Below are 26132 nucleotides of genomic sequence, written 5' to 3'. Positions count from 1 at the left end.
AACCGCAGTTTTATTGTGATCCACTCGATGGAAGATAGGCGTGTACGATAAGGCCATTTGAAAGCGCGAAATGAGGTTTAGACAGGGTCAGGATGCGAAGGCATCCTCTTGCCTTCCACCTCTTGATAGCAGCTGATGTTAGCCTGCCATTCAGTTTTGAGATGCGGTAGAATCTGGTGGTTCTCTTGCTGAGTCCGTATTTCGGTTTGTAAGGACTAACCAACATGTCTGTAGTTCCCGACAAGATACTCAGTCTGCCAAAGCAGCCATTTCGGGACCCAGCAGGTATTATCCTGCATTTACTTTGCGATGCGGAAGAAACCAAGTAAGCTTTTTCAGGAGCCCGAATCGGAATACACGACCAGCAGAGCACGAGCAAGCCCACATTGACAATAACAACATATAGCTGCCCCAATGCCAGCAGTATAGATGATTACTATCATAAAAAAAATGCCCGGGTATTCTAGGAATGCCAACACAGTTGTCATGTGGCACCAGTCGTCAGCTGCTACGGATAGCTACCGGCCGAGTCGACAGAGTCAGAAGAGGCATGGATTCTCACTCCACTGCAGCAAGCCTACAAAATCACCAAACCGGATTTGGAAGGAAACTCGCAGCGATGGAAAGAATGATGTCAACATGACGATGTACGTTTGTTGATATTGTTGTCGACAGAGGACAACCAATAAGCACATTATAGTAATCAACCATATCAACACTGGATGAAGGGGACATATATCGCTTCGCTGAAGCAGGTAGATATCCTAGAACACCATAACCTGTCGCGTGGGATGTCGTGTCCGCAGAGGTGGCCTCTAGTTTGATTCGCGATGGAGACTTCGGCAGCTGTATGGGAGGGCGGCGGGGTAGACGTGGCCTAGCACTTTACTAGGAGTCACAAGTGAACTGCTCGTAAAAGATGGCCTTAATGAGCCAATTGGGCGATTCTCAGTATAGGATCGACAGAGAAGGCTGTATACTGAGAAGATGGGCGGGTAAGAGGTGGATATGCATCCGGCAGGGGATTTCGTACTACGTAGCTCTAGTATGCTGTCTGGCGACTGTAACCGTCAGCCATACTTGGACAAATATGACCGAGAACCGTGAGGTTTATGCTTTAGAGTCCATACACTGTGAGCAACGTCCATTCTTCCAAAGCCCCAAGGCCAAGGATGTCATGACCGTCAGCGGCACCATGGCCGGTAGACATCTCTTATCTGTCGTGCTGGAATCGTTCTCCGTACTGCTCACTTGCTGAGCATCAACGCGGATTAAGGCCTTCCTTGCCAATTCCACTGATGCAGACCAACTTGCTGTTACGGTCTAAAGCGGCGTGCCCTCATCTACGTTCTGTTCAGCAGTCTCGTCGGCGGTTCCCCCGCTGAAGGAATAGCGGGTTTCTTTGCTCACGAATTGTTGCGGCTTGGTCTATTTTGATTACTGGGTTACTAGGCAGCAAGCCCGGTTGCATCTAGAAATTGCATGGATGTTAAGACAATCGATGCTCGCGGTCGGCTGATAGAGTCTTGCAACGTCCAAAAGCGGCGGTCGGCGAGCGAAATCGCTGACAATGGAGTCACGATCGCAAATCAATCCAACAAATCCAATAAATCCCTAAAACCTGTCCTAAAAGCTTCGCTATATCGAGCAGTAGATCAGTCACGCGTCACTATTGCCCTTGAGTCAATTCATCGTCATTGACGCAGGTTTCGAGGAAAGCGGTAATGTTGGGTCACCTGTTGACATTGCTGGTGCTGAAATGTATCCGTTCATGACGTGCCAGAGCACGGATAGCAGGCTTGACGCACCTTTAATGGCTCTCCATGGAAAGAAGAGTGGCACTCTTCTGGAGTGGGTTTCTAGCATTCGGCCGAATGGCAAAAATGTCGGGTTCGCCATAATATCTGAATGAAGATGAGGCAAAAGCAACCGACGGAAGCTTTTTGCGACCGCTATCACTGGATTACCACGGCCCATCATCTTGTATTATTTCTAGTTTTTTTCTTCTGCTTAGATTTCTTTTCTTTTTCTTTTCTTTCCCCGAGGTCGAGTGCTAGTGATCTGGAAAAGCCACCGAATTCGCACTGGTAAATCTTCGGCCGGTTGATACGGCCTGGTCGACGCTGGTTTAAGCATCTAGCGGCCAGGATGCATGTAGGGAGACTTTGGGACACCCTGAAGTGGCCTTGTAGGACTCCGTCTTATGGTTGCTGATGGTTGCGCAAATATCAGCATACATTAGCATTAAGATATACCTCCCGCCAAATGCTAAGATGGCCCAACGCACAGACGGCCTTGAGAACACATGAAACATGGACTTTATGAGCAGCATGGCGACTGTGGAGTGATGGCCATGTCCATCTCAGGTGCGGGGCTATAACCAGAGGAAGATACCGGTACGCTGATGATCATTAGCAGAGACATCCATGTAAGAGCATTGATCATGGCCGCGGCCGGCGAGTCAGATCCTGGGTATACCTGTCAGAAGTGTGCTGAAAATATACGTTATATATGTTATATATGTTTTTTTCTTTTTTTCTTTTTTTCTTTTTTCTTTCCTGAGGTTTTCTGAGGGAAGGGAGGTCTTCTTCCCTTCTCTGTTCCTTTCTCTCTTTTTTTTTTTTTTTTTTACGCGAGGCATTCGCCCCTGTTTTAAGGCCGCATTGGACATGAACATGAAGTGAAGACAGCAGGATTGGTTACTAAAGCTAATGGCCATGCCGGTCGCCATGCCGGTGCTGAGCTAGCTACTGGCTAGCTGGCTGACTAGCGTTGAAGAGTGCACCCACTGCGGCAATACGATCTCGCTTATTACTCATACTCTGTCCTGTGCCTGCGGTACTCCCAGGAGCATGGTTCGGCCGGCCCCCGCTTGGCACGATTTTGCTCTCGGAATTGAAATCCTGCGGCCAAGACTCGTCGCCTCAGGTCGCAACCAGGGCCACTGGATCGCCCTTCATGAATCAGGATCGCTCTGCCGTCTCCACGGCGCGGGCCCTCCCCACATTATGATGAAATGACTACCAACGTACCAAGGAGAAATGTAACCTCGACTTCTGGAGTAGCTGGAAACCCGGTAGCTCCGAGCGTGCCTTGCCAGCCAGTGAACCAGTCGGTAAGTATGAATCAGGAACCTCTGGATGGATCGAAGACCTCTAGTATAGACTCCGCAGTAGTATATAGCGGCAGTACTACTACCACTCCCGAGCACTCCCGTGGGTACCTCTTTCTTCAGCACATCCATGGCGCCGTAATACAAGAAAAAGAAGGGGAAAAAAAATAAAAAGAAATAAAAAAAAATTAGAAAAAGAAACTCTTGTCTCCGCCCATGCCCCTGGCAGTTCGCGTAGTTTCTGACCTGGAGAAACACTGGACGACATCTGGAGATCTGTCTTAGATGTACTGCTGAGTTTCGAGTCGACGCGACTGGCTGATCTACAAGGCCCCTTGCTTTATCTACGAAGTCAGAACGAATCAGCAGATGAATGACGGCTGCTGGACGGTAATGGCGGCCTTGGCTGGGCCTGTGTCCACAGCCATCCGACAATAGGGACCCAGTCCGTGCCAACCAGACTGCAGAATGAGGATAAAAGATTAGGAGGCACCGATGGCCTGGGTCGGCCAGGGGCGAATGGGCAGGCTGAATGCGCACGACGATTGGGTTCGTCAGCACAGGATCGAGAAGCTCGCTTCCAGGAACCTGACGAGCCTGCTCGTCGTGCGGGTGGATCCCGAGCAAAGGCCGGGGGCGACTAGGAGATATGGCAAGAGAGGACCAGGGGACATTAGCCGGGCCAACCAGAGCCGCTTAGCTGATCGCGTGAGGGAGTGCAAGGCCCAGCACGGAAGGCGGTGCCACCAATCGGGACTTAGTCCCGGCCGGGAGACCGCCAGCTTTGGTCGCCCATTTTTCACCTGTGCTCCTCGGTCAACGGCTTGTCGACCTCCATCAACGCTTCTGCTGCTAGAGAGATGGATCACTCTTTCCTCAACCGGGACGACCGTCTCCTGCTCTTCTATTCTTCCCGCTTCGTCGTTCCCCCGCGTTCGTCGTGTCATGCGATCGAATAAGCGCCCTCGCCCCGCCGGCAACAATGCGGTCTTCCGTCTCGTCTCGTTCCCCGACCCTTCACCCCCAGCCATGTCTGAGCAGCGAGCAGAGCCGTCAGCGGCGCCAGCGCCGCCGGCGGCTCCGTCTGCGAGGACGGCCACCGACCCGGTGCTGCCCTTGACCCCGTCGGAGCCGTCGACTCCCGGCTCCAAGATCCCGATCCCCCGCGTTTCCCAGCTTCGAGCGTACGGCAATCGACGGGTCAAGAGGGCCTGTATCGAGTGTCGCAAGCAAAAGACGAAATGTAACGGGCAGACCCCGTGCAGCCGCTGTATCGGTCTTGGCATGGACTGCGTTTACATGGACGGGAAACGGGAAGTGACGGAAAAACGGCTCCATGATCTGGAAAGGCAGGTGCAGGCTTACGACCGACTGCTGCAGGAAATCCAGCCGCGCGTTGATAGCCAGGACCGGGATCTGATTTTGAGAACCCGAGCTCAGGTATGCGGCAAAAAGCGATTCTCTTCTGATCTTTGGGGTCGGTCGTGGGCAGAGTCGGGCTAATTACGAACAGTTTGCTAGTATAGATCAGGATCCAGCACATGTCGACCCGACGCCACACGGCTCGACACATACCCCGTCGTTTGGTATCGAGTATATCCAGGAGGATTTCCACAAGGACAAGGGGTTACAAGCGATTGGGTTCATGGGCGGGCCCTCGGAGATGTCGTGGATTAACGAGCTGTACCAGGTTCTGGAGAAGGACACCCCTTTTTTAGACTCGGAGGCGTCGAACAAATCGCAGTCTCTCACATCGGTCTGCTACTTCCTTGACGACGAAGAGCTCTCCTTGGAGCCCAATATTGACCCGTACGGCCGGCCGCCGCGTCACATCGCCGACCAGCTGCTCGACTGCTATTTCTTCACCGTCCATCCATCCTTTCCGATCATCGCAAAAATGCCGTTTATGCAGCAGTATGAGATGTATTATACGCGGACAGATATCCAGCCGACGAAACGGTGGCTGACCATCCTGAATCTGGTCTTTGCGCTGGCGTCCAAGTTTGCGCAACTCGTCTCGAAGCCGTGGATTGCAGAAGCGGACTCGCCGATGGCCTGTTTCACCCGAGCGCGGAAGCTGAACTATTCGGAGAGCCAGCTGCTGGAACATCCTAATCTGCAACAGGTCCAAGTTGAAGGGTTGACCGCGTTCTTTTTAATGGCCATCGGACATATCAACCGCTCCTGGAGAGCTTGTGGCGTTTCCGTCCGCTCAGCCATTGCCCTTGGGGTCAATCTGCGCAGCGAGAGTAAAGAAACGTCCACGCTCTCAAAGGAGATCAGGTACCGGGTGTGGTGGTCGATTTACACGCTTGAGAACACACTATCGATCATGACTGGGCGACCGACGAGTGCACCGGACAAGTACAGCACGACGCCGCTGCCGATTCCCTTTGATGAGGAGCAGTTTCGAGAACCGCTAGCGTCGCGACTGCTAACGGACTTTCGTATGCGCACCGATTATATGCTTGCACTGACGTCCCAGCGGCGGGGGAGTCTCAGCGTCTGGGATCCTCCGAGATTGGGTCATACCGGGTTTGGGCAGGAACCACGGCCGGGTCCGACGGAAATCTCCCCAAGCAATTCCTTTTATTTCTTCTACTTCGTAGAACTCACCGTCATCATGCGGCGGGCCATCGACTCGCTCTACAGCCCTGGGTTTGCACGCCGGCCGTGGCTAACCATCAGCGCCTCCATCATGGATTTGGTCCAGGAGACCGACGAGTGGCTGAGCCGGGTCCCTGCCGTGTTCCAGTGGAGGGGCAGCCATCCCTCGCCTCACTTCGAACGTCAGCGGTGGAGTTTGGCCTTTCGGTTCTACAGTCTACGCATTGCCCTCAGTCGACCCTCGCTGTGTCGCTCAGAGCGGCAGCGGTCCCCCAACGAAGCGTCGGCGCTCAGTCAGCAACGGATAGCGCGGATATGCATCAACTCTGCATGCGAGCTGCTGGATATGCTGCCGGACAAGCCAGATGCGCTCTGGCTCGTCCAAGTGTCGCCCTGGTGGTGCGTGCTGCACTATCTTATGCAGTCGATCACCGTGCTTCTAATAGAAATGGAATTTTGCGTTCGGTTTCATGCCGACGGAGCATCTCATATCACCTTGCATCTGGAGAAGGGTCTGGACTGGCTTCTTAGCCTGGGTACAATCAGCGTTCCTTCTAGGCGAGCCTGGGAAGTTTGCAACAGCATCTACAATCGTCTCTTCTTCGGACCGGGCCCCCGAGCGTCCATGCTGTCGGACCTGCGCGTTTTCTCGCCTGAACAGGAGTCGCGTAGCTCCACGATGACTTCTCCAACCGCCATGTCTCCAGCCTATGAAGCGACAGAATTCAACGAAGGAAAGGCATTTGGCGAACCGTTCCCGAAACTTCCGCATAACATGACGGTCCATCCTTCCATCCAGACGCCCTACGATGACATCTCGCTCTACAAGAACACAAGTTAAGGCGGTATGAATAAGTCGTGGTTTCATTCTATTTTAAATGTCTGGTAGCAGCCTATGGACAAGATCATTGGCGGCTGGAAGCCCATACGCTTATCATCGCGTATGCGGCCCTTAGAATGGGAAAGTGAAGGTTTAAATCACTTTAACACCCCCAAGAAAGCCATCTCCGCCCAACCCGAATCCCTGGGACCAGCCCTGGGGAGACTTTCTCGCCTTGGCGATCTTCCAGAACAGCGAACCCTATAAGGATACCCAGTTAGCTTACATTGTCAGGTTAGTACAGCACGCATAGAGCTTACATCATATACACCGAGTAAATCGTCCTTGTAAACTTTTCCGTCCTTCTGGATAAGCAGCCACGTTGTGACCCATTCGAAGAAAGCGGCGCCCCACTGCAATAGCACGTTAGCATCGCCTATGCCCAAGTTTGATCGAAGAAGGGATGACGAACCCCAAACGGATCTGCCGCACACCGGTTCCCGTGCATCATATTAAACAATTCCCCAAACGTCAGCGCTCCGTCCTGATCTCCATCGTACTTGGCAAACATGTCCTCGAAATGCTGCGGGATAAAGCGGCCTTCGGCATCAAAACTACCAGAGTCGGATCCATGTTTCGCCTTGTAGATGCTATCCACGTAAACTCTGAAACGGGGATCCGGGAGAAACGAGTGCGCGAGCCGTGTCGGGTACGAGAAGTTCAGATTGATAATCAGCACGGCGAGGAAGGAGAAGAGGATGTTGAAGCCCAAGTCCCGGAAGCCCCGGTACGTATCATATGGGTAGATCTGGCCGTCGCGGTCGCGGTCCCAGAAGAGGATATGTTGTTGCATGGGTGTCTTGCTGCTGGTTAGTCGCAGGCTGGTAAAAGTGAGGAAGAAGGGAGTGAGGCACATACGTATTCATGGAAATCCTTTATGGAGGTATCAGAGGTAGCGCCATCGACAACATTGCATCGAGCAACGCCGGACTTTTCAATTGAGACATTTGTTGCTGGGAGGCGCTTGGAGGTCACGGCGCAGTGTTTGGATACGATGGGGATGGTGGTAGTGTCTTTTTCTTGTTCTTGTTTGTTCCTTTCCTTGATGTTCTTCTCAGTGTCTTTGTCGGTCTCTTCTTTCGTAGGCTGGGAACTGGAACTGGAGTTCGATCGTGAGGTATTAGGGCTGCTATCCCTGATAGAATCGGACTGGAAAGACGACGGTGAAGTCGAGTTCGAGCTGTCGGTTTGCTTATCACCATCACCGGCACCGTTCACTAGAGCCTCCTTGAAAGACTTTGTCTCCGGTGCCTTGGCCTCTGGCTCCACTGGCTCAGGCACATTCGAGTCACTGGGCTTTGATTCGGGCGCCTTAGGCTCCAATGGCTTTGACTTCGAAGCCAATGGCTTGACAGCCTTTGGCGGTGCGGTGGTTATATGGGAACTCGCAGGTTGGGACGATGGCATGTTGGTGATATTGATTGGATTCTGGTTCCGTCTTGAATTAGCTCTTGACAATTCCGGCGAGTGCAGGCTGTAAGGGATATATACCCTGCCTGGGCTAGCCATTATGAGTGACTTGATTTGGAAAGTCAGGACTCAGGTCGGTGGGGGCCGACCAGGCCAGCCAGCTACGCGATTATGATGATGATGTAAATACAGAAGGATATAAACATGTGAAAACTGGATCAGCATGTGAAGAGGCAGACAGAACATCGTATGAGATCAAGAATAGAAACTGGATTAACTTGATTGGAAGATGATAGTCCCACATTGCATGATGTCATAGTCTATGTCATACATCATCGTGCCCTAATTCAGCCAGGCTCCGCGAGCACGCAACCCCATCATAGACCCCAACCTTACCCAAGGACAAGAGAGCCTATCGTAACTCAAATAAAACTAGCTCAGTGCATGACACCCTCAGCCAATCATTGGACTCGTCGCTGCTGAGGATCGTTATCGTCGGAGTTCTTCTCCCTCAGTAGCATGGCGTTCAAGACATCGCAGGTAGATCTCCTGATTATTGGCGCCGGGCCGGCAGGGCTCATGGCGGCCTGCTGGGCGAGCCGATATGGGATGTTGACGCGGATAATCGATGCCAAAGAGCATCGGACAGAGACCGGCCATGCTGACGGTGTCCACAGCCGGACCTTGGAGATCCTTGATAGTTTTGGGATCATGGATCCGATTATGCGGCGAGGGGTCCATGAGGTTGAGATGAGCTATTGGGTGAGTGTCAATGGCAGAGGAGCCGTAGTAGGCTAATTGGAGGGACGGCAGGGCGTCAATAAGGAGACATCGAGGCTCGAATGCCAGCAACGTGCGCGCTCCCAGCCGGAGGGACTATCACGATTTGGACAGATGCTGCTGAACCAGGGTGAGGTGGAGCAGATTTTGATTGATTATATTGAGTCAAAGGGGCGGGTCAAGATCGAGAGACAGAGGCGTGCGGATAAGATATACTTCACTGACCACGAGAGTCATCCAGTAACCGTGGAAAGCACGACTCAGGGGACAGATCGCATGACGCAGGTACTAAGCCCTGAAGACAGAACGGACGCAACAGGGAATGCCCAAGTCACAGAGCTGATCCAGGCGCGGTATGTCGTCGGCTGCGACGGTGCCCGGAGTCTGGTTAGAGAACAGCTCAAGGTGCCGATGGACGCCGAATCGACCGACTCCATGTGGGGGGTTATTGATATTGTGCCCATTACTGACTTTCGTATGCCTGCAACATGTTCAAAAAGTGCTAATCTGACTTTTGGCAGCTGATATCCGGCAGTCCTGCGCCATTCACTCTGACCAGTACGGGAGTGTCATGACTGCCCCGAGAGAAGATCGGTTGGTTCCTTTTTATATTCAACTCAAAGGGGAGGGTGACCTGGATAGGAAGGCCATGGACAAGACGGAAGAGTCACCCCATGCTTTGATCCAAATGGCTCAAAGGATAATGCAGCCTTACAGTCTGACCTACAAGTATTGCGACTGGTCGTCGATATATCCTGTATGCTTCCATGCTGGCCGTTGAGTGGAATAGACGCTGACAATATAAAGATCAAACAAGGCCTTATCAAGCAGTATCACGTCAACAACCGGTAGGATATATTGGTCATCGAGGTTACAACGCTAATTCATTCAGTGTCTTCCTCGCCGGTGATGCAGCGCACACCCACTCGCCAAAGGCCGGTCAGGGAATGAACGTTTCTATTCAAGACACGTACAATCTGTTATGGAAGTTGGGATCCGTGATCACCGGCGTCTTGAGTCCCGAGATCCTTGAGACCTACGAGCTTGAACGGCATCCTGTTGCGCAGGAGTTGATGAAGATGGACTCTAAGCTGGTCCAGACTTACGAGCAAAGCAACGCGCCCATTAGCGAGGTTTGCAAAGTACGCAGACAATTTTCAGGGTTTATGTCTGGAGTCGAGGTGACTTACGGGCCGAATGTCCTGATCGCGTCAAATGAGCTCGGCGAGAGGTCACAGCGTGCGAGGAATGTAACAATCGGGAGAAGATTGGGGACGGTTCCCGTGGTCAACCAGGCAGATGCGTCCACGATAGAACTTGCAAGAGCCCTGCCGAGCACCGGTGCATGGAGACTGCTTGTTTTCCCGGGAGACTTACGACGAAAAGAGAATGTTAAAAAGCTGGATATATTTACAGAGGCATTCCAGAGTCATGCAGAATGCGGCAACTCTAGCAATGTACTGGCAGCAGTCATTCAGCGGATGGTAATTGAGCTGATTCTGATTCATAAGAGCCCAAGGACATCGGTGCGCCTGCTGGACTTGCCAGAGCTGTTCCATCCGTTCGACGAAAACCTGGGGTGGGACTATGGCAAGGTCTTTATTGATGAAGGGAGCGCTTACGCGGAATTTGGGATTGATGAACAAATTGGCTGTGCTGTTCTATGCCGCCCAGACCAGCATGTTGCTTGGGTTGGGGGATTGGATGAGGTCTCCGGTTTGGATGCATATTTCTCCGCACTATCCACGTAGACTTGTAAAGAAGACGATAAAATTCTTAAAATGTGTAAATATGATCATCTTATTTGAGCAGGGCAAAATTTGCATGAGAAGTATTGGTTCGGCTTTTGCAGTTGCTTCTCGTGCCCTTGTAGAGACCTCCGAAGCTGTTGGCCACTAGACTTGAGTCTTCCGGTAGCAGACGCCGTCATTCCCACTTAAGGGTACTCTCTGCGGTTGGCACATATGGCTTGAGAAAAAACTGGACACCAGTATCACTGTCAGACAAACCCGCGGTGTTGCCAGACGTTGTGGCAATTAGCGCAGAGTCTATATGCTTAGAGTCACGGGGTTAACATATCCTCTCAGATTGCGAATTACCTCCAGACCTGATATGAAAAGTGATTGTAGTAGCTACCTGTATGCCTCTCCATTTACGAAACCCAGACTAGTGGTGATGTCTACAAAAAAAGCCTAATCCGGCCAGTGGAAACGCCAGCAGTATGCAAATCATGAAGATAATCTGTAGGGCAAAGAGGGCCTTCCAGCAAATACAAATATTGACTAATTACGGATACGACCTCATCAGCTATCACAACAACTGCAGCGGCCTGCCAACGTGAACGTGGAAGGAGGAATCTGAATATATGCGCAGAGACAGTACTCAACCCCTTGGAGTCAAGGATTGACTAAAACAACTGGATGGGATTGCATAAAAAATTCCCTACCTACTAAGTGACACGATATAACAACATAGACCACCAGAGGCCTCTCACGATGGTTTAAAGACAGTACTAACATTCTCAACCTCTCCGAAGTCAGCTACACCAAAAAGCTTCTCCGGTAGGGGCGGCGGAGTCTTGAAATGAGGCTGGATGCGCTTTGAGGACTCCAAAAATCGCTCACGCAGCTCGTCCCACGATGCACCGGTAGGCAGGTCAACGAGTTTGAAATCCTTCTTTTTCCATTCCCCATCCACCAAGACATGCTCTATATCTCCGGAGCTGGCGTGTAGTATCACCGCTGCTATGGGGTCGCTCCAACCTAGCATACTCGGGCTATCGCCATTGAAGATGACAAGGTCTGCCTTCGCTCCGACAGTAATGACGCCGATATCGTCTCTTCGTAGAGCACGGCCTCCCTGTCTTGTGCCAAGCAGGAAAGCCTGCTCCACGGCCATCGGGCTCGCCTTTGGTATCAGGCCAGCTGCGAGGGTCTTGGTGTAGTTCCGGAACCGTACCAGCTGCAGCCAAAGCCGTGCCTGGCCAACAATATCCCCAGAGAAATTCCAGTTCGTGTCAACGCCCAGGGATGCCTGGTCGGACACCTCGTGGCCGGTCTCCTGGCCCTGCCCGTAGAGGCATTCGGATTCAGGAGTGATGGAGATAAAGACGTTATGCTTACGCATGAGGTCCTTGTCTGAGTCGGTAAGAAAGGATGCATGGGAGAAAATGATCGGAAGATTGGCCTCATGGATGTTATTGTCAGCGCAGACTGTGGTGGGGGATGTATTCATGGGAGGCCACGGTCCACCAAGATGGTGCATAGTGAGGGCTTGCAAGCCCAGCTTCCTGCTGCGGTTAGCATCACTCTCTAGCATAATGATTGGGAACATACTCCTTTTTCTCACGAATGAGATCCGCTCCCTTTCCATCGCCGTTCATAACAGTCCATGCCAGCCCGTCCAGGGCTAGCCCAGGCAGGACGCGGGGACTGCTTTTATCTTTGATGAGAGCGCCGTAAGCTTCCCACTGTTCGTCACTAGAAAATCCCTCCTTATGCCTAACATCATAGCACCACCACACCCTCGCCCCGCTATCGACAGCCGCCCGGTAGCCCGATTCCATTACGGGTTCTGACCAGTTGCTGTGCGCATGTTCAACAAAGGACGTAACACCCGCATTCAGACCTTCAACATACCCCTCCACAGAGCTTATGTAAATGTCGTCTGGCGTGAACGCAGCCTGTGTGATCTCCGACATGTGGCTAACCCAGCCAAAGTACTCCGCCAGAGTCGTGTCAGGTCCCATGGAGCGGTAGACAGTCTCCCACACATGGACATGTGTGTTGACGAACCCCGGGGAGACAATCTTCCCCGAGACATCAATGGTCTCGGTTCTTGACGGAGCAGAGAGATCATCGCTGTTCTCTTCTATGGCGGTAATACGGTCATCGACAATCAAGATCGAAGCGCGCTGAAGTGCCTTTATCGACTGCGTGGATGCGTTATAGGACAGCACCGTGCCGTCTTTAAGTATTTTTGGAGCCATGGGGTGAGCGCTAAAAGGCTTGTGATAAGTCCTGGTGGTATAATGGAACTCCCGGCAACTCGCAAAAGGATAAATAGAGTGAAATTAACGAGCTAATCCTAATGAGGAAATGCACTGTGTTCCAAATTCAGGGTTTGGGTGGAATCGAACTATCTATGCTCTGATTAAGGCAAATGTTTTACTTTATACTTCTGAAGAACCCAAGAATCAGCCCTGGAGTCCGGATATAATAGCTCGGGCCCGAAAACCCTCATCTTGATGTCCGACTGGGGGCCTAAAGGATTAAGAGAGATTAGTAATTGATACAATCCAGACTCTCATCAAACTGACAGCCTTATCTGCCTCGCTGGCTGGAGTGGTGGCATCGGACTTTGCGACGGACTTTGGAACTAAAGTCCAGAGAAATCTAAGAAACGTTCTATAGCAGTTGGGGACGAGGGCATTATAGCCCTACAGGCAGAGCTGGTCTAATCCAGGGTATGGTGTGTAATGTAGAGGATCTCGTACGGATTATATTCGGCTCTACTTCAGACGGTCCTGATGGCCTTGGTATAAATCCTAGTCTCAGCAATTCTGGCAGGATGGAAGTAAACACTAGATTCTGAGCTCTCGTCCATGAAAGCATTTTTCGCGGCTTAGACCAAGCAGAGGGGAGAACTGGCTTGAGCTGCCTCTCTCTCTCACCCTCGATCTGCTTGTCAGAACGTCTAGCTCTTAGCGGGTCAGAGACTGTTTTCCAACAATCAGATGTATACACGGAAACACTGGGATAAAATCATGCTCGATAGGCTCGGCGTAGCTTTGGTCAGACGAGAGCATCACGCACCGGACCGCCAAACGTCGTCCGCGAGCAGTTTCGGCGAGCCACTCATGGTTTATTAGTGTAATGGTTCGGTAAAGAGAAGCAGCGAAGCGAAGTGCCCGATAAACCAGGCTTCAATCAAGGGAGAGCACAAACAGCCGTCAGGGCCTGCAGATGTCAATTTGGCATTGCAGATCGCTGGTGCAGCCCATCGGGGGCTGAGTGATTTGAGACCTAGGTAGACTTGAATTGCAGTGGGAACTAGTCGTTCGGCTTCTGCAGCTCCACGTCGACGCATATGGCGGATATAATTGACACGGCTTGAGGATGGTATCTGACCTTGGTGCAGGAGAGAAAGTACTAGTTGTAGAAGTAAAGTAACAACTCCGTGACATTACTACCTACTACGTACGGACGCACTTCACATACCGGCCAGGTAAAGCAGATCTGACTCGTTAGTTTCAGGCGTCAAATGGTTGAGGCAGGGTAAACTCACTATACTCGCTTTCAGAGGCCCAAAAGTCCACCACCTTCAGTCCAGCGCTCCCACATAGGTTCTTTCGGTCATCCGCATCATACTTGTGGCTACGAACAGCGAGCAGCTTATGCCCTGCCGGAATATCCACTCCGTCCAGGGAGACATCGGCGCGGGTGATATAGTACTGGTTATGCGCCCCGCTCTCCTCATCCCAAGCACCAGTGACATCCCACTTGTCCAGATCGAAAGCCTCATGCCCGAGAATATGATTCGCGCGCACTAATCCGTTCTTAACAAACCGGTGATTGATCCCGTCAGGATCATTGTATGCCTGCAGGACCTGCTTCTCGTTCTTGCATCCGTCTAGACCGAGTAAGAACGACGTATTCGGCTGCGCAAAACTAGCCAGGAACTGCGCCGCATCCGGCTTCTCGAAATTTCCCAGCGTCGAGCCGAGGTATAGGATCGTCTTTGGACGTGACTGCAGATCAGGATGCTGGAGCCATTTCCGACCGTCGTCATAGGTGCCCAGCAGCCCATAGCAGCGGACGTGCTGGTAGACGCCCGCCCCGACGGGGCGGAGTGTGCGCTTGAGCTCAGGGTAGGAGACGTCGAGGGCGAAATAGTCTACCGGCCGACCTAGCTCCTCGAGCGCATCCAGCAGAATCTTCGTCTTGCGGAGGTTTCTGCTGAAAGTCAATAAAAGGCATCCGTAGAAAACAGTGAACAGTGGGCACGCACCCGCTCCCCAGCTCGACCAGCATGCTGCCCGGCTGGATGTGTTCGGCGATTTGCAGGCTGTATTTCTTCAACAGACCAATTTCCTCCCTCGTTAAATAGTACGATGGGCAGTAGGTAACATCCTCAAAATAGCGCAGCCCCTGTTCATCCCAGAGGAGCAGATCGGGCAGCGCGGCGTCGTCGCTGTGGATGCTCTGCTGGAGAGACACGCGCAGCTCGACATCCTTCTTGTCAGAGCGGATATCGATGATCTGAGCGACAGAAGAGGTCTGGGATGGATGCGGCTTAACCGCAAAACGAGGGACAGAGACGCTCTCAAACATTTCGATGGATTACTGCTACTATAGAGGGCTAACCGATGCTTGCTCCTTATATACTCTAAATGCTAACGTCGCGGGACAGAGTCCACCGCGTTGAGGTAAGAATGATCCGGAATGCAAGGCCGACGGGATGCTATTCCAGGCCGGATCATTGGATCTAGAGGGTGGAAGTAACCTTAAAATGATGGATGAGATCATGATCGTGGACTGATGACAGGTGGTGCCGGCCCGTGGCTGACGTCAAGATTGCCCTATCCGTGCCCTGAATCTATACATAGCTTACGTACATTCTTGCCAAGTTTCTCCAGGAACAACGTTCAATCAATGCCCCTCGCTTAAAGCCTGTTTCCGGGACTTGGATCGACGGTCCAAGAACGGCGCTTCCCCCAGACTGCATACCCGATCACCAGTTCGGGTCTCCGCATAGTCATACGTCGCGCAGTGCCAGGTCGACCGGTTATCCCAGATCGCCATATCATTCTTCCGCCATTTGAAGCGGACCTGTGCATCGTGGTTCTGTGTGACAAGCTAGTTGAAACAGTCTTAGCACTGAGTTGGCGATAAACGCTGTCTTACTCACATTGAAGAGATACTGCAGAAGCACATCCGACTCGTCCTTGGTCACTCCGTTGATGCGCTTGGTAAAGCCTTTGTTAACATAGACTGATTTCCACCCGGTAACCGCTAAAAACGGTCAGCGATGGGCTAGTGATTCTTGTAAAGGGGATACGTACGGTTGGTTCGAATGACTGGATGAACCGCCGTAAGCTCCTCGCCGTGGTTCAGCGGCGACCCTCGAATCCCTTTCCGCAGGGGATTGCCCAGCCGTCGCGCCTCATCATGGAAGAAAGTAGCATCATGGGTCGCTGTCAGGCGCTCTAGAAAGGCCGCCATCTCAGGCGACAGACGGTCGTAGACCTCGTACCCTGATGCCCATAGCGTATCGCCGCCGGTCTCGGGGAGAGTATGGATCTTGAGCATGGCGTAGTCGGACGGAACTCGCTCGAAGCTGATATCGCTGTGCCAGCCAGCAGAAGCAAACCGACTGACATCGCTCAGCTGGTGCGTGAGGCCGCCGCCTTTCTTCTGCTTCTCGCTGCTGATGACGCTGATCTGATCGCCCAGTTCACTGCCCTCCTCCGTCAGCGGGTGGACATGAAGTCCGGACGATTCTGGCTGTAGAAAAGTCTCAGCTGGGAGCAAAAAAGCGCAAATGGGGGAGTGAAGCTCACGCAGCCTGCCAATTGGGTCAATCTCTCCGCAAACTCCCGCATCTGCTGTGGTGTCACATCCTGGTTCCGGAGGAAGACTACTCCGCGTGTCGAGACTACCAGAATTAGTATGACACCGGCGGTCCGTAGGACCAGAGAGCTCTTACTAGTAACAGCCAGGTCCTGAATCAGCTGGTCGCGTTTTGGCGACCGCAGAATTTCGACGATCTGGAGCCCTTCATACTCGGTCCCAATCACAGGAGTAAGATCCTGGCGCTGGTAGCCGTCCAAGCTACCAGAGTCCTCGAGGGGTGCGGAGATCCGAGGGCGCGCCTCGGCGTTTCCTCCAAACAGGGCTGGGCTGTCTTCTTGGATTACAGTCGGCATGGTGGTTAATGTGTGCGTGGCTCTTCAGCGACGGCGAGGATGGGATTAAGAATCCGCGATGGCGACATTCATATACAACCTCCCCCACCTGCACCGGCTGTCATACGGTCCAGCTTCCCCATGCTTAGACCATTCGCAGCATCCTGGAACATGAAGGAACCATGTGGGAGCCAGGCAAGAGTCATGCACCGGCTAGGCTGGTAGCGCCGTCGGCGGGGCACCGGCGAAATTCTCGGAGAGCCGCTTCAGTGGACCGGTCGTGTTGCCAAAGCAGGCTTAGATTCAGGCTAGGCAAGAGAGAATCTGGAGTATCCTGGGGGTGATATCGTGCACATTGCGTCGAGCAGCAGCTGGCCCTTTTGCGTACTGCGAGCTCCAAGGGCCTGGGACGGAATATATCCAGGCAAAGGGGCCCTCAAAACCTCCCCGTATAAGCTTCCCTGCTAGCAGGGACCCTCAAAAATGACCAGCGAAGGTTCAACGTGGATGCGCCACCCCGCGATGATGTGCTCGGACCTAGCAGTGGTGTAATAACCCTAGCGCGGTCTGCTCTTCGCCAACGATTGCAAAGGCTCGATTGCGAATAGCTACAGCCCAAAGTGCTCATCCTGCCCATCGGACCAGATGGGAGTTATTAACAGGTATCAGTGTATATAAAGACGGACACGGCGCATGCCGTCTTGTCCTCATCTCGACGTGACTGCGTTTCTTTCCAGCAAAGGAACCCTACCCGCAGCAATGGACGATATCGAGCAGAGCGGCAAAAGCTCGCTGTACAGCCAAGCAAAGGAGGATGATAAGTCCTCCAAGGCTCTACCTGCGGTCGGACAGGAGAACCTCTCTTCGGTGACTCCTCCTCATGAGTCCTATGAGGGGCATCACCGGTTCGATCCCACTGCGACCTGGACAGAGGAGGAGGAGAGGAGGGTAATTTGGAAGACCGACTTTATGCTCATGACATGGCTCTGTTTGATGGCAAGTACCGTGGATGACTGCAGGAACATCTGCTAATACGCCAATCCAGTTCTTCGGCCTTCAGCTGGACCGTGGTAATCTGTCCAATGCCCTGACCGACAATTTCTTGGATGATCTCAACTTGACCACCGACGACTACAACAACGTACGTTATAACGACGTGTTCTGTTCTATCCCTTTTTTTTTTTTTTTTGTTTTTTTGCATTTGTAAGCTCGACTAACGGCGATCGCAGGGAACCACCATCCAACTCCTCTGTTTTCTCGCAGCGGAGTTCCCCGTGCAACTTCTCATTAAACGCTTCGGTTTCCGGCGAGTGTTGCCCATCCTGATGCTGCTCTGGAGCTTGGTCTCTTGGACGCAGGCTTGGATGACAGACCGAGCATCTTTCTACGTGACCAGAGCGCTGATAGGCGCCTTCGAGGGAGGTTTTATCCCAGGCACAATCTTGTTTGCAACGTACTTCTACAAAACAAAGGAGCTTTCCATCCGATTGTCATTCTTCTGGTCTACTCTGAATGTGAGAACCCTTTATCTGAGCCATGCGTTCATGGAGCGCTGACAATCCCAGGCTGCCCGTATTATATCGTCTTTACTGGCGGCTGGAATTCTCGAGATGAGGGGGACCAGGGGACACACAGGCTGGTTCTGGCTATTCCTTATCGACGGACTTATAACATTCGTCATCGGCTTGTTTGCCCTCTTCTATCTGCCAAGTTCACCCACGAGGACGAAGAGCATCCTGTATCCCAAAGCGTGGTACACCGAGCGCCAGGAGGTGATCATGATCAACGTACGTTCTCCAGAGACTGTTGAGCCAATAAACTGACATTTTTAGCGTCTTCTGCGTGATGATCCGTCCAAAGGTCTTACTCACCTGCATGAACGTGCTACTCTCCGCGACGTGCTTAACGCATGGAAGGACAAGTCCATGTGGGGGCTGTACTTTATCGGGCTGATTGCCTACATTCCCCAAAGCCCCGTGCAGGGGTACCTGTCCCTGACACTGAAGAGACTCGGGTTTACGACCTTCGAGTCGAACATGCTCTCAATTCCATCAGCTGTGCTCCAGATCATCCTGATGCTCATCCTGTCGAAGAGCAGCGAGTACTTCGGGGAGCGCACATTCCACTGTGTGATTGGCGAGTTCTGGTCGCTGCCACTGCTGGCTACTCTCCTCGGTCTGCCTGATCATGGATACAACTGGGGCCGCTTTACGGTCACCACGATGATCTCAGGATATCCGTATTTCCATCCCATCGTGTCCTCATGGATATCAGAGAACACATTTGACGTGAAAAAGCGAGCCATCACTGCGGCCACATATAACGTGATTGTCCAAATTGGCTCAGTCATATCATCGCGTAAGTCGAGGTATCCACCCCTGGAAACAGAGCTGACCAAAACAGAGATCTACCGCAGTTATGACTCACCGTACTACTACCAAGGAAACAAGGTCTTGATATCCATCTGTTCCCTGGCGCTTGTTGTTTTTGTGGTTCAGCGCGAGTACCTCAGGCACCTGAATCGCCTGAAGGAGCGGAAATGGGAGGCCATGTCGCCCGAAGAGAGGATCGAATACCAAGCCGACCTTGCTCAACGGGAGAAAGACGGAAACAAGCGACTAGATTTCCGCTTCAAGTACTAGATTTTGGCAAAGGCGCAGTCGTAATGTCTGTTCACTTATGTTCGACGATCGGCCCCCATGTCAGGTTAGGGTGTTCAGGCGCGGATACTGGGAATCTCCGGAAAGGTTGTTCAGAGGCAGATACGTATCTAAGTAAAGATAATCTTGACGATAATCAAGGATAGCATTATTGAACATCGGACCAAGTGGGAGTAGATCCAGCGAAGTCGAAGTCGTCGGAGTAGTGACGACACTGGGATCGGTTCGAAGATCCTGCACAGTGGAGTATATGAGAGGATCATAGCTGGACTGGCTGTAGTCCCCTGGGTCCGTGATATCTTGTAGGGGCTGGCCGTAGGGTAGTGGTATAGTAGCCGCATCACTCGTCAGCCGGATTGTACTGCTATCATCACTGGCCGGCTGATCTACGGTTGTCAGTAATCCACTGGGCCAGTCGATGGCGTCCCCAGTTTCGTTGGACTCATTCTGTGAGAAGTCAGTCGCGGTCACGCTATCCTCGGTACATGTCGCTCTCGCGGTTTTTGATTTTCGATTAGGTTTATTGTTCCCATTGCTCGGTGCTGGTAAGATAGGTGCTGAGTGCATATAATGTGCCTTGGCGATTTTGCCGTATAGTATGTCCACCAAAGTGCTGTTTTCTCCGCCAGTCAACGCCGAGAGGATGGAGTGAAGCCGCGTGAGGATGTTACTTGGCCGGCTTTCTTGGTCCCATCGACTCGTATCTGGCACGGCTGCAGTACTGGTGACAGCGTCTGCGAGGGAGGTCGCAATTTCGTACAGCTTCAGCTGCTATTCACGTTGTCAGCTAGGCACTCCATCCATTCTTTATATCGACTCATAGCGCTTACCATGCCAAGGCCATGCGCCTGGAGCGCCACTCGAGGCAGCCGGTAGACTACACTCACCAGATCTTTTCCCACGATCAACGGAAATACCGGCGAGAGAAAACAGTCTGATGAGGGTTGGCGGCCGGTAGACGAGTGGGACAGGGCTTTCCATGCGAGAATGCGCATCCAGTGTCTCGTCACGCAGATATCGGCTCTCTGAACGTCGGATACCCTATCCAGGGTGCCAAAGCCGTCCGGGGATTTATCCTGGAACATCTCATCAAAGGTGGCAGCTGTAGCGGCGCTGGAGCTAACAGGAGGCTCGAGCCCTAGGTGGTAGTCTTCGACAATGTCGAACATTCGGCTTTGTTCGAATAGTCTGAACAATGTCAGGAGTTTCAGGAATGCAGGTAGAACCTCGTCGTCCGCATCAGTTTCCGGCATAGCTGTGTCCGTTTTTAGAATGACTGGAAGCTTGTGGAGGATGCAAACACCACTATTATACTTGCATCAGAATCAAGCTGGCAAGCAAAGATATGCATGCCACTTACCGTTCCGTCACAAATAGCAACCATAACACTCGACGGCGGATCTTCTGCTCCTCAGCCGCAAGGCTAGGGTACGATGCTTCTCTATGTAGGTACATCATTTGCGCCATAGTAATAGCCTCTCTGAGGTAGAGTACCGATTCGCTTCCCCCTGGTTGTTGGTTTTCATAGTATACATGTAGGAAGAAGGCTGTTCGGACATTGTCCAGGTTCACCCGTGAACGATAGTCCAATCTTCTCCTGGCCTCAAGGCACTCAGCCGCGAGGACATCAGCTGTGACTGACCGATCCGATGTCGAACCACCAAGCCGTAGCTGAGCCATAGTAGCAGCGGCTATGCTCGTCGCGAGCGCGAACCTCTCATGGTCCTTGTTCTCGGGGTCTTGTTGCAGGTTTGCAATCAAGTCATCGACGTCGACAATCGGCCAAACCGGGTACATGCGGACATGGTAAATATAGAGCACCGGCGCAATCGCACTCAGCGGTACACTGCATCTCGCCTTAGTTAGCGTCAGAATACAGCTGGGCCGTAGAAGATTACCTCTTTGGAGTCTCATCGTGGTTGCTCGGTGAGCAGGGTTGATCTGTCTCCGTCTGTTGGCTTTGCTCTATAAGATACCTCGTCGCGGCGCGCAGTCTCTGAGGACCTCGGGTCTGGTGCATGCGCTTGTAGGTGCACTGGATGCGCGCATTCAGGCAGGGCGTACACGGATTCCCTCCACCACAGCGAACTTTCCGAACTTTGCAGCCATCGCAAGCCTTTTTTGTAACCGCGCCCCTGGACGGATTCATCGCTTTGCCGGAACCGAAAAAAGCAACTCGTCAAGACGGTTGAATTGGAGAGTTTGCGGAGGTTGGAGACACTCGCCCCCTCAAACGTCCCGCCGGCAGCGATCAGTGCATGACTCGACGGTGATTGGGCGTTCGGTTCATCTTGAACTGAAGCAGCGATGGCGTCTTTCACCCCACTCAACACGCCATCACAGGGTCCACTTTTTGTATATATCGATGCTGGTCTGGGTGGTGTAGATGGAGGTCGCTGCCTCACCTTGCGACTGTCTCCCGCGGTGGTTGGGCGCAGTCGCGGCTCCGTAGAACAACTCCAGAGCGACCAGGGCCACAGCCTCGTGGAGACCGTTTCGACCCTCCGAGTATTTCGCCGAGGCTCGTCAATTGCCAAGTCGCATTGAAGTGAGGGACGGCCCTTTTAAATGAAGGTGTGTGCCCACGTAAAACCGCATTAAACCCTCATTATTTTCCAACCGTTGTGCTCTTAATTCCCGATCAATATGGCGTGGCCCAACAAGAACAAGGACATGATATACCGCCGCGTAGGCAACTCGGGATTGCATGTCTCTGCGCTGGGACTGGGTGGTTGGTTAACGTGAGTTTTCCCGACACTCTTATCCAGGTCTGGGCTCTGACATCTTCTTCGCACAGCTTCGGAGGACACGTCGACAACGGTACTGTTTTAAATTGTTCGCAGTGAAGCAGGGGAGAAGGCTGACTTATGCCATGCAGAGGTTGCTTTCAAATGCATGAAGCAGGCGTACGACTGCGGTATCAACTTTTTCGACACGGCAGAAAGGTAGGCCAGCCACTGGCCGGGAACTGTAAACATACAAAGACTGACGCACAAAGCTACGCTAATGGCCAATCCGAGATTGTGATGGGGCAGGCAATCAAGAAATATGGGTGGAAACGAAGCGACATTGTCATCAGCACCAAAGTGAGTTCAGAAGTCACCGTAGAAGCTGGCCTGTAAAATAACGCGATAACACGTCGTCAGCTCAATTGGGGACTGGCAAATGGGGAGATCCTTATCAACAATCATGGTCTCTCTCGCAAACATATCATTGAGGGCACCAAAGCGTCGCTCGAGCGGCTGCAGCTGGAATACGTTGACATCATTTATGCCCACCGCCCAGATAGACTCACACCAATGGAAGAGACAGTGAGAGCGTTCAATTTCGTGATTGAAAAGGGCTGGGCCTTTTACTGGGGCACATCAGAGTGGTCAGCGGACGAGATCGCAGAGGCATGCGGCATTGCCAAATCTCTAGGTCTGATTGCGCCAATCGTCGAACAACCGCTCTATAACATGCTCGACCGTGAAAAGGTTGAGGGGCAGTACCAGCGACTGTATGCAAGATTTGGAATTGGGTTGACGACCTTCTCGCCATTGAAGATGGGGTTGCTGAGTGGCAAGTACAACAATACGTCTGCACCTCCTCCTGGCTCCCGCTTCGCTGAGAGTACGGACAAGTTTGCTCGCGGAGCACGCGACACCTGGGAGAGCGAGCAGTGGGCAGGGAATGTCAAAAAGATTGCGGGTTTACAGGTAAGGCGCCGTCCAAAGAGGCTTTGGAGGTTTTCTTCTGACGAAATCAGGCGTTGGCGGATAAGCTTGGTGTAAAACTGTCACAGCTTGCACTCGCCTGGTGCCTGAAGAATGAAAACGTCGCTTCTGTCATCACAGGAGCCTCGCGACCCGAACAGATTCTCGATAATGTCACAAGCTTGGAGTTGTTGCCGAAATTGACCCCAGAGGTAATGGAAGAGTTGGACGAGTATCTACAGAACAGACCGGCCCGGGATCCTGCGAGACTGGACTAGATACCACGAAAAGCCTGTCTAGACCAGAGAACAAAGAGGAAGAATGGGCATGATGTCCAGGAGATGACCCTGCGAGAGATCGAATTCTCTTCTGATCATGACCCCCGGCCAGATTGCTGGTAGTTTGGGATACTTTGGCGGATTCTACAGGAGGGGAGGGTATGGCAAAGCGGAGGGTATGGCAAAGCAAAGACCATAGCCTTATGATACAATGCAAGGTACACTCTCAGAAAGCCAATGCTAAGCGTTTAGGGCAGTTATCAAATCCAATACGCATGGTGCGCAAATGATGTTTCACATTCCCCAATTCAACATCGACCAATCTCCCGAGGTAAGTATACTGCTGAAAGATGTTTGACCAGGAATGTCGAAAGGCATCCACGTCCCGGGATCGCACGCGCTGTTTTCGCTAGACGTAAAAAACGGATCACTAAAGTTCATGCTCTGCTGGTTCGACCAAGCAGCTGTGTGGTCGTTGAAGCTAGTCGCAGTTGATGAGTTTTCCATCCGAGCATTAATATTTTCCTTGGCCAATCGGGATTTCATAAAAGTCACAATTTTGGGTTGTAGCGCCTGTCGACCAGATTGTCTCAAGGCCGATTCACTTGTCTCCCAGGCCTCAATAACGATACCGGATAGCGCGCAAAATTGAGCTCCAGGCAACATGCGTAAAAGCAAGTTAGAACGAGCTTCAAAGTTTTCACTGAGTGAATTCCATGACCGCTCTATCAGGCCGTTGAGGGGACGTCTCCTCAGATCTTGCAGCAGGTGAACGTACGCTGGAAAGGGGAAATACAAGTGCACCAGCCATAGATAGCGGCTTGTGCCCACATTCGCCAGGGTTTTCGTATCGCAATCCAACATAGTGAGCGCATATAGACTCGCAGCATCACGCTGAGCGTTCGACTGGCGCGCGGTCGGGTATCTAGAGTAGTATTCAAAAAGGCGGCATTTCACCAGCCACCCTCTCGCCATCCAGATCGTTAGAGAGTGAAGCGGATTCTCAGGGTCGCAAAACCGCAAATATCGTTCCTCCATCATCGCCTCCAGGGCATCCAGCTCAAGGTACTCCCGTCCAGAATTACGATGGATCTCCCTTGCGACTGCCTTTAGAGGCGGGCAGATGAAGTCCAGGTGAAAGGAGAAGTTGCGTATACAGTCGGCCATTGCGTACCGAGTAACAATAAAAAGAGCCTCTGAGGATCGACCCTGCACTGCGGTCATATCCTTCATGTCAGGCCGGAGATCGAAGTCACTCACATCAGTAGGGATCTTGCAATCCCAGAGAGGGGTGAGGTGCGTGAAGGCTCGGTAATCAGCCATCTCTCCGATTCGAGCATCGAACAGAACCATGGCCCACCAGAGCCTTCGACGCAATTCTGCTTCCAACGGGGGGAATTTGGCGCATCTAGACTCGCTATGCAGACCCATGCGCTTTGCTGTGCGGATTGCAACGGCAAACACGGTGGCGAGCGTTCGCGGATCGCCAATGGTCGGCCGCATGGACATCTGCGTGTGTGAGCGCATGGGAATGACATCAATGCACATTCACCTACAAGATAAAAGAACAGAGCAGTCAAGCATTCACGATCGTCGGATCGCAAAAACCCACAATTGATCAAGGCTTGGCGACAGCTGCGCTGATACTGGGTGAGCAATTCATCTTTAGGGGTGCCAAGCCGGGCCTCGCAGTCGTCCGGCATAAGGCTTAGAATGGCCATGCAATAGATACCAAACATGAGAGCCTCCAGTGTGGGCGCGAGGCCTTTCAAGTTCGCGACGGCCTCCACAATGCGTCTCTGTAAAGTGGGTGTATGTGTGACCTTGAGCAGCGGGTCCACATTGTCGAGATAGATCTGCCAGAGACGAAAGATCTGGGGGGGTTCAGGATGCTGGGACGAGAGATCGACGGGGTTGTTCTGGCCGCCAAATAGTGGATCCACGGGCTCGGAACCCCGGTCCCAGACCTTCTTAACAACCTCTTGGGGGAAAACAGCGGGCGACGAGGTACCTTCCTCGTCAGACTCTGGCGACTATCACAAAGTTCAGCTCTGTTCCCGGCAGCTCAGGAGCCAGGTAGGGGGCTTACCGTCTGGTTTACTGCGGTCCAAATGTCTCTAAGGAAGATCAGCCCAACTGCAGTCAAGCGTGGAGGTAATTCTTTACTTGGCCTCGTATGCTCCACTGGAGGACTTGGGTCGAATTGATAATGAGTCCCGCGAAGCCAAATCTCGGTCTTCTGGTTCAACACTGCCCAGCGTCTGATGGCCGTCACTCTCCTTGCCTGGCTCGGGGTGAAGCGGATCAAATTCGATATCGTTCTGCCGGAGCAGGGTCTCGTAACGGCGAAGTCGGTCCAATAGTTCACGCTCAGGAAACCGGCGTTTTCGACGACGCGGGAGAAGGTTGGCAGGTATGCACTGAGCTTTGGCCTTGACGCAGTTTGCGCATGGGAAGGTGCGGTCACACCTCACCTTACGCTGCTGGCACATAACACATGACAGAACGCGGATGGGTTTTGCAGCATGGGATGTGTCGGACATCGCTATGATATAAGCACCAGCCGTTTCTGATGAGCAAGCAATCTGCACTGGACGATAGCGCCAGGGATTAGAGATTAGGGATTAGGGAGTAGGGAATTGAGATCAGTGGAAGACAAGGTGTGACGAGAGAAGGGTGTTCGGGGGTTCGGGTGTCCGTAATCCCCGATAGCTGACTCAGCATTGTTTGGGATTAACGTGGTTGGTAAGCGAGCTGCGCATGTAAGCGAGCTGCGCACCTGCATACAGATTTCCCATATTTTG

The 26132-nt window shown here is 52.4% G+C and overlaps 11 protein-coding genes across 11 annotated transcripts, besides 1 other annotated feature; 5 read left to right on the top strand and 6 right to left on the bottom strand.

The window, feature by feature from the left end:
• Nucleotides 1-26132: part of a sequence feature (contig 1.158 1..283337(-1)) that runs on past both edges of the window.
• ANIA_08589 (uncharacterized protein) lies at nucleotides 225-1258 on the top strand (the record flags this gene model as incomplete). Its single annotated transcript, XM_676766.1, has 3 exons — nucleotides 225-325; nucleotides 468-647; nucleotides 1075-1258. 3 exons carry the CDS (start codon nucleotides 225-227, stop codon nucleotides 1256-1258), a joined length of 465 nt encoding a protein of 154 aa, XP_681858.1.
• ANIA_08590 (uncharacterized protein) lies at nucleotides 3608-6560 on the top strand (the record flags this gene model as incomplete). Its single annotated transcript, XM_676767.1, has 2 exons — nucleotides 3608-4552; nucleotides 4644-6560. The coding sequence occupies 2 exons, from the start codon at nucleotides 3608-3610 to the stop codon at nucleotides 6558-6560; spliced, it is 2862 nt and encodes a 953-aa protein (XP_681859.1).
• On the bottom strand, nucleotides 6560-8023 carry ANIA_08591 (uncharacterized protein). Its single transcript, XM_676768.2, has 4 exons — nucleotides 7458-8023; nucleotides 7012-7398; nucleotides 6860-6952; nucleotides 6560-6800 (listed from the first exon to the last, which is right to left on the bottom strand). Exons 1-4 carry the CDS (start codon nucleotides 8004-8006, stop codon nucleotides 6693-6695), a joined length of 1137 nt encoding a protein of 378 aa, XP_681860.1. The 5' UTR covers nucleotides 8007-8023; the 3' UTR covers nucleotides 6560-6692.
• ANIA_08592 (uncharacterized protein) lies at nucleotides 8529-10540 on the top strand (the record flags this gene model as incomplete). Its single annotated transcript, XM_676769.1, has 5 exons — nucleotides 8529-8771; nucleotides 8823-9264; nucleotides 9311-9546; nucleotides 9597-9637; nucleotides 9682-10540. 5 exons carry the CDS (start codon nucleotides 8529-8531, stop codon nucleotides 10538-10540), a joined length of 1821 nt encoding a protein of 606 aa, XP_681861.1.
• Nucleotides 11280-12777, bottom strand: ANIA_08593 (uncharacterized protein; the record flags this gene model as incomplete). Its single annotated transcript, XM_676770.1, has 3 exons — nucleotides 11280-12078; nucleotides 12125-12373; nucleotides 12428-12777. 3 exons carry the CDS (start codon nucleotides 12775-12777, stop codon nucleotides 11280-11282), a joined length of 1398 nt encoding a protein of 465 aa, XP_681862.1.
• On the bottom strand, nucleotides 13947-15121 carry ANIA_11095 (class I SAM-dependent methyltransferase; the record flags this gene model as incomplete). Its single annotated transcript, XM_050611848.1, has 3 exons — nucleotides 13947-14026; nucleotides 14076-14743; nucleotides 14799-15121. 3 exons carry the CDS (start codon nucleotides 15119-15121, stop codon nucleotides 14001-14003), a joined length of 1017 nt encoding a protein of 338 aa, XP_050467829.1. The 3' UTR covers nucleotides 13947-14000.
• ANIA_11090 (TauD/TfdA dioxygenase family protein) lies at nucleotides 15440-16716 on the bottom strand (the record flags this gene model as incomplete). The annotated part of the gene is made up of 4 exons (XM_676771.2): nucleotides 15440-15646; nucleotides 15699-15802; nucleotides 15853-16294; nucleotides 16351-16716. 4 exons carry the CDS (start codon nucleotides 16714-16716, stop codon nucleotides 15440-15442), a joined length of 1119 nt encoding a protein of 372 aa, XP_681863.2.
• On the top strand, nucleotides 17455-19337 carry ANIA_08595 (putative MFS transporter; the record flags this gene model as incomplete). The annotated part of the gene is made up of 6 exons (XM_676772.1): nucleotides 17455-17643; nucleotides 17741-17836; nucleotides 17925-18209; nucleotides 18261-18482; nucleotides 18528-19053; nucleotides 19084-19337. 6 exons carry the CDS (start codon nucleotides 17455-17457, stop codon nucleotides 19335-19337), a joined length of 1572 nt encoding a protein of 523 aa, XP_681864.1.
• Nucleotides 19615-21504, bottom strand: ANIA_08596 (Zn(II)2Cys6 transcription factor; the record flags this gene model as incomplete). Its single annotated transcript, XM_676773.2, has 5 exons — nucleotides 19615-19664; nucleotides 19718-20126; nucleotides 20186-20660; nucleotides 20716-21234; nucleotides 21392-21504. The coding sequence occupies 5 exons, from the start codon at nucleotides 21502-21504 to the stop codon at nucleotides 19615-19617; spliced, it is 1566 nt and encodes a 521-aa protein (XP_681865.2).
• Nucleotides 22002-23328, top strand: ANIA_08597 (uncharacterized protein; the record flags this gene model as incomplete). Its single annotated transcript, XM_676774.1, has 5 exons — nucleotides 22002-22096; nucleotides 22199-22300; nucleotides 22354-22441; nucleotides 22502-23053; nucleotides 23140-23328. 5 exons carry the CDS (start codon nucleotides 22002-22004, stop codon nucleotides 23326-23328), a joined length of 1026 nt encoding a protein of 341 aa, XP_681866.1.
• Nucleotides 23375-26126, bottom strand: ANIA_11098 (Zn(II)2Cys6 transcription factor; the record flags this gene model as incomplete). The annotated part of the gene is made up of 5 exons (XM_676775.2): nucleotides 23375-24837; nucleotides 24885-25361; nucleotides 25418-25445; nucleotides 25495-25918; nucleotides 26108-26126. The coding sequence occupies 5 exons, from the start codon at nucleotides 26124-26126 to the stop codon at nucleotides 23623-23625; spliced, it is 2163 nt and encodes a 720-aa protein (XP_681867.2). The 3' UTR covers nucleotides 23375-23622.

Source organism: Aspergillus nidulans, chromosome III (genome assembly GCF_000011425.1).
Source record: "Aspergillus nidulans FGSC A4 chromosome III".
In the NCBI taxonomy this organism is placed as follows: Eukaryota; Fungi; Ascomycota; class Eurotiomycetes; order Eurotiales; family Aspergillaceae; genus Aspergillus; species Aspergillus nidulans.
The sequence above is the reverse complement of the archived record's forward strand: the minus strand, read 5'-3'. Positions and strand labels throughout refer to the sequence as shown.

Bases quoted from the DNA above. Each gene is read 5' to 3' on its own strand.
- ANIA_08591 (XM_676768.2), bottom strand. From the start codon at position 8,006: ATGCCATCGTCCCAACCTGCGAGTTCCCATATAACCACCGCACCGCCA. The intron at 7,399-7,457 runs GTATGTGCCTCA...ACCAGCAGCAAG, and splicing joins TAAAGGATTTCCATGAATAC to ACACCCATGCAACAACATAT. The intron at 6,801-6,859 runs GTAAGCTCTATG...GTATCCTTATAG, and splicing joins ATTTACTCGGTGTATATGAT to GGTTCGCTGTTCTGGAAGAT.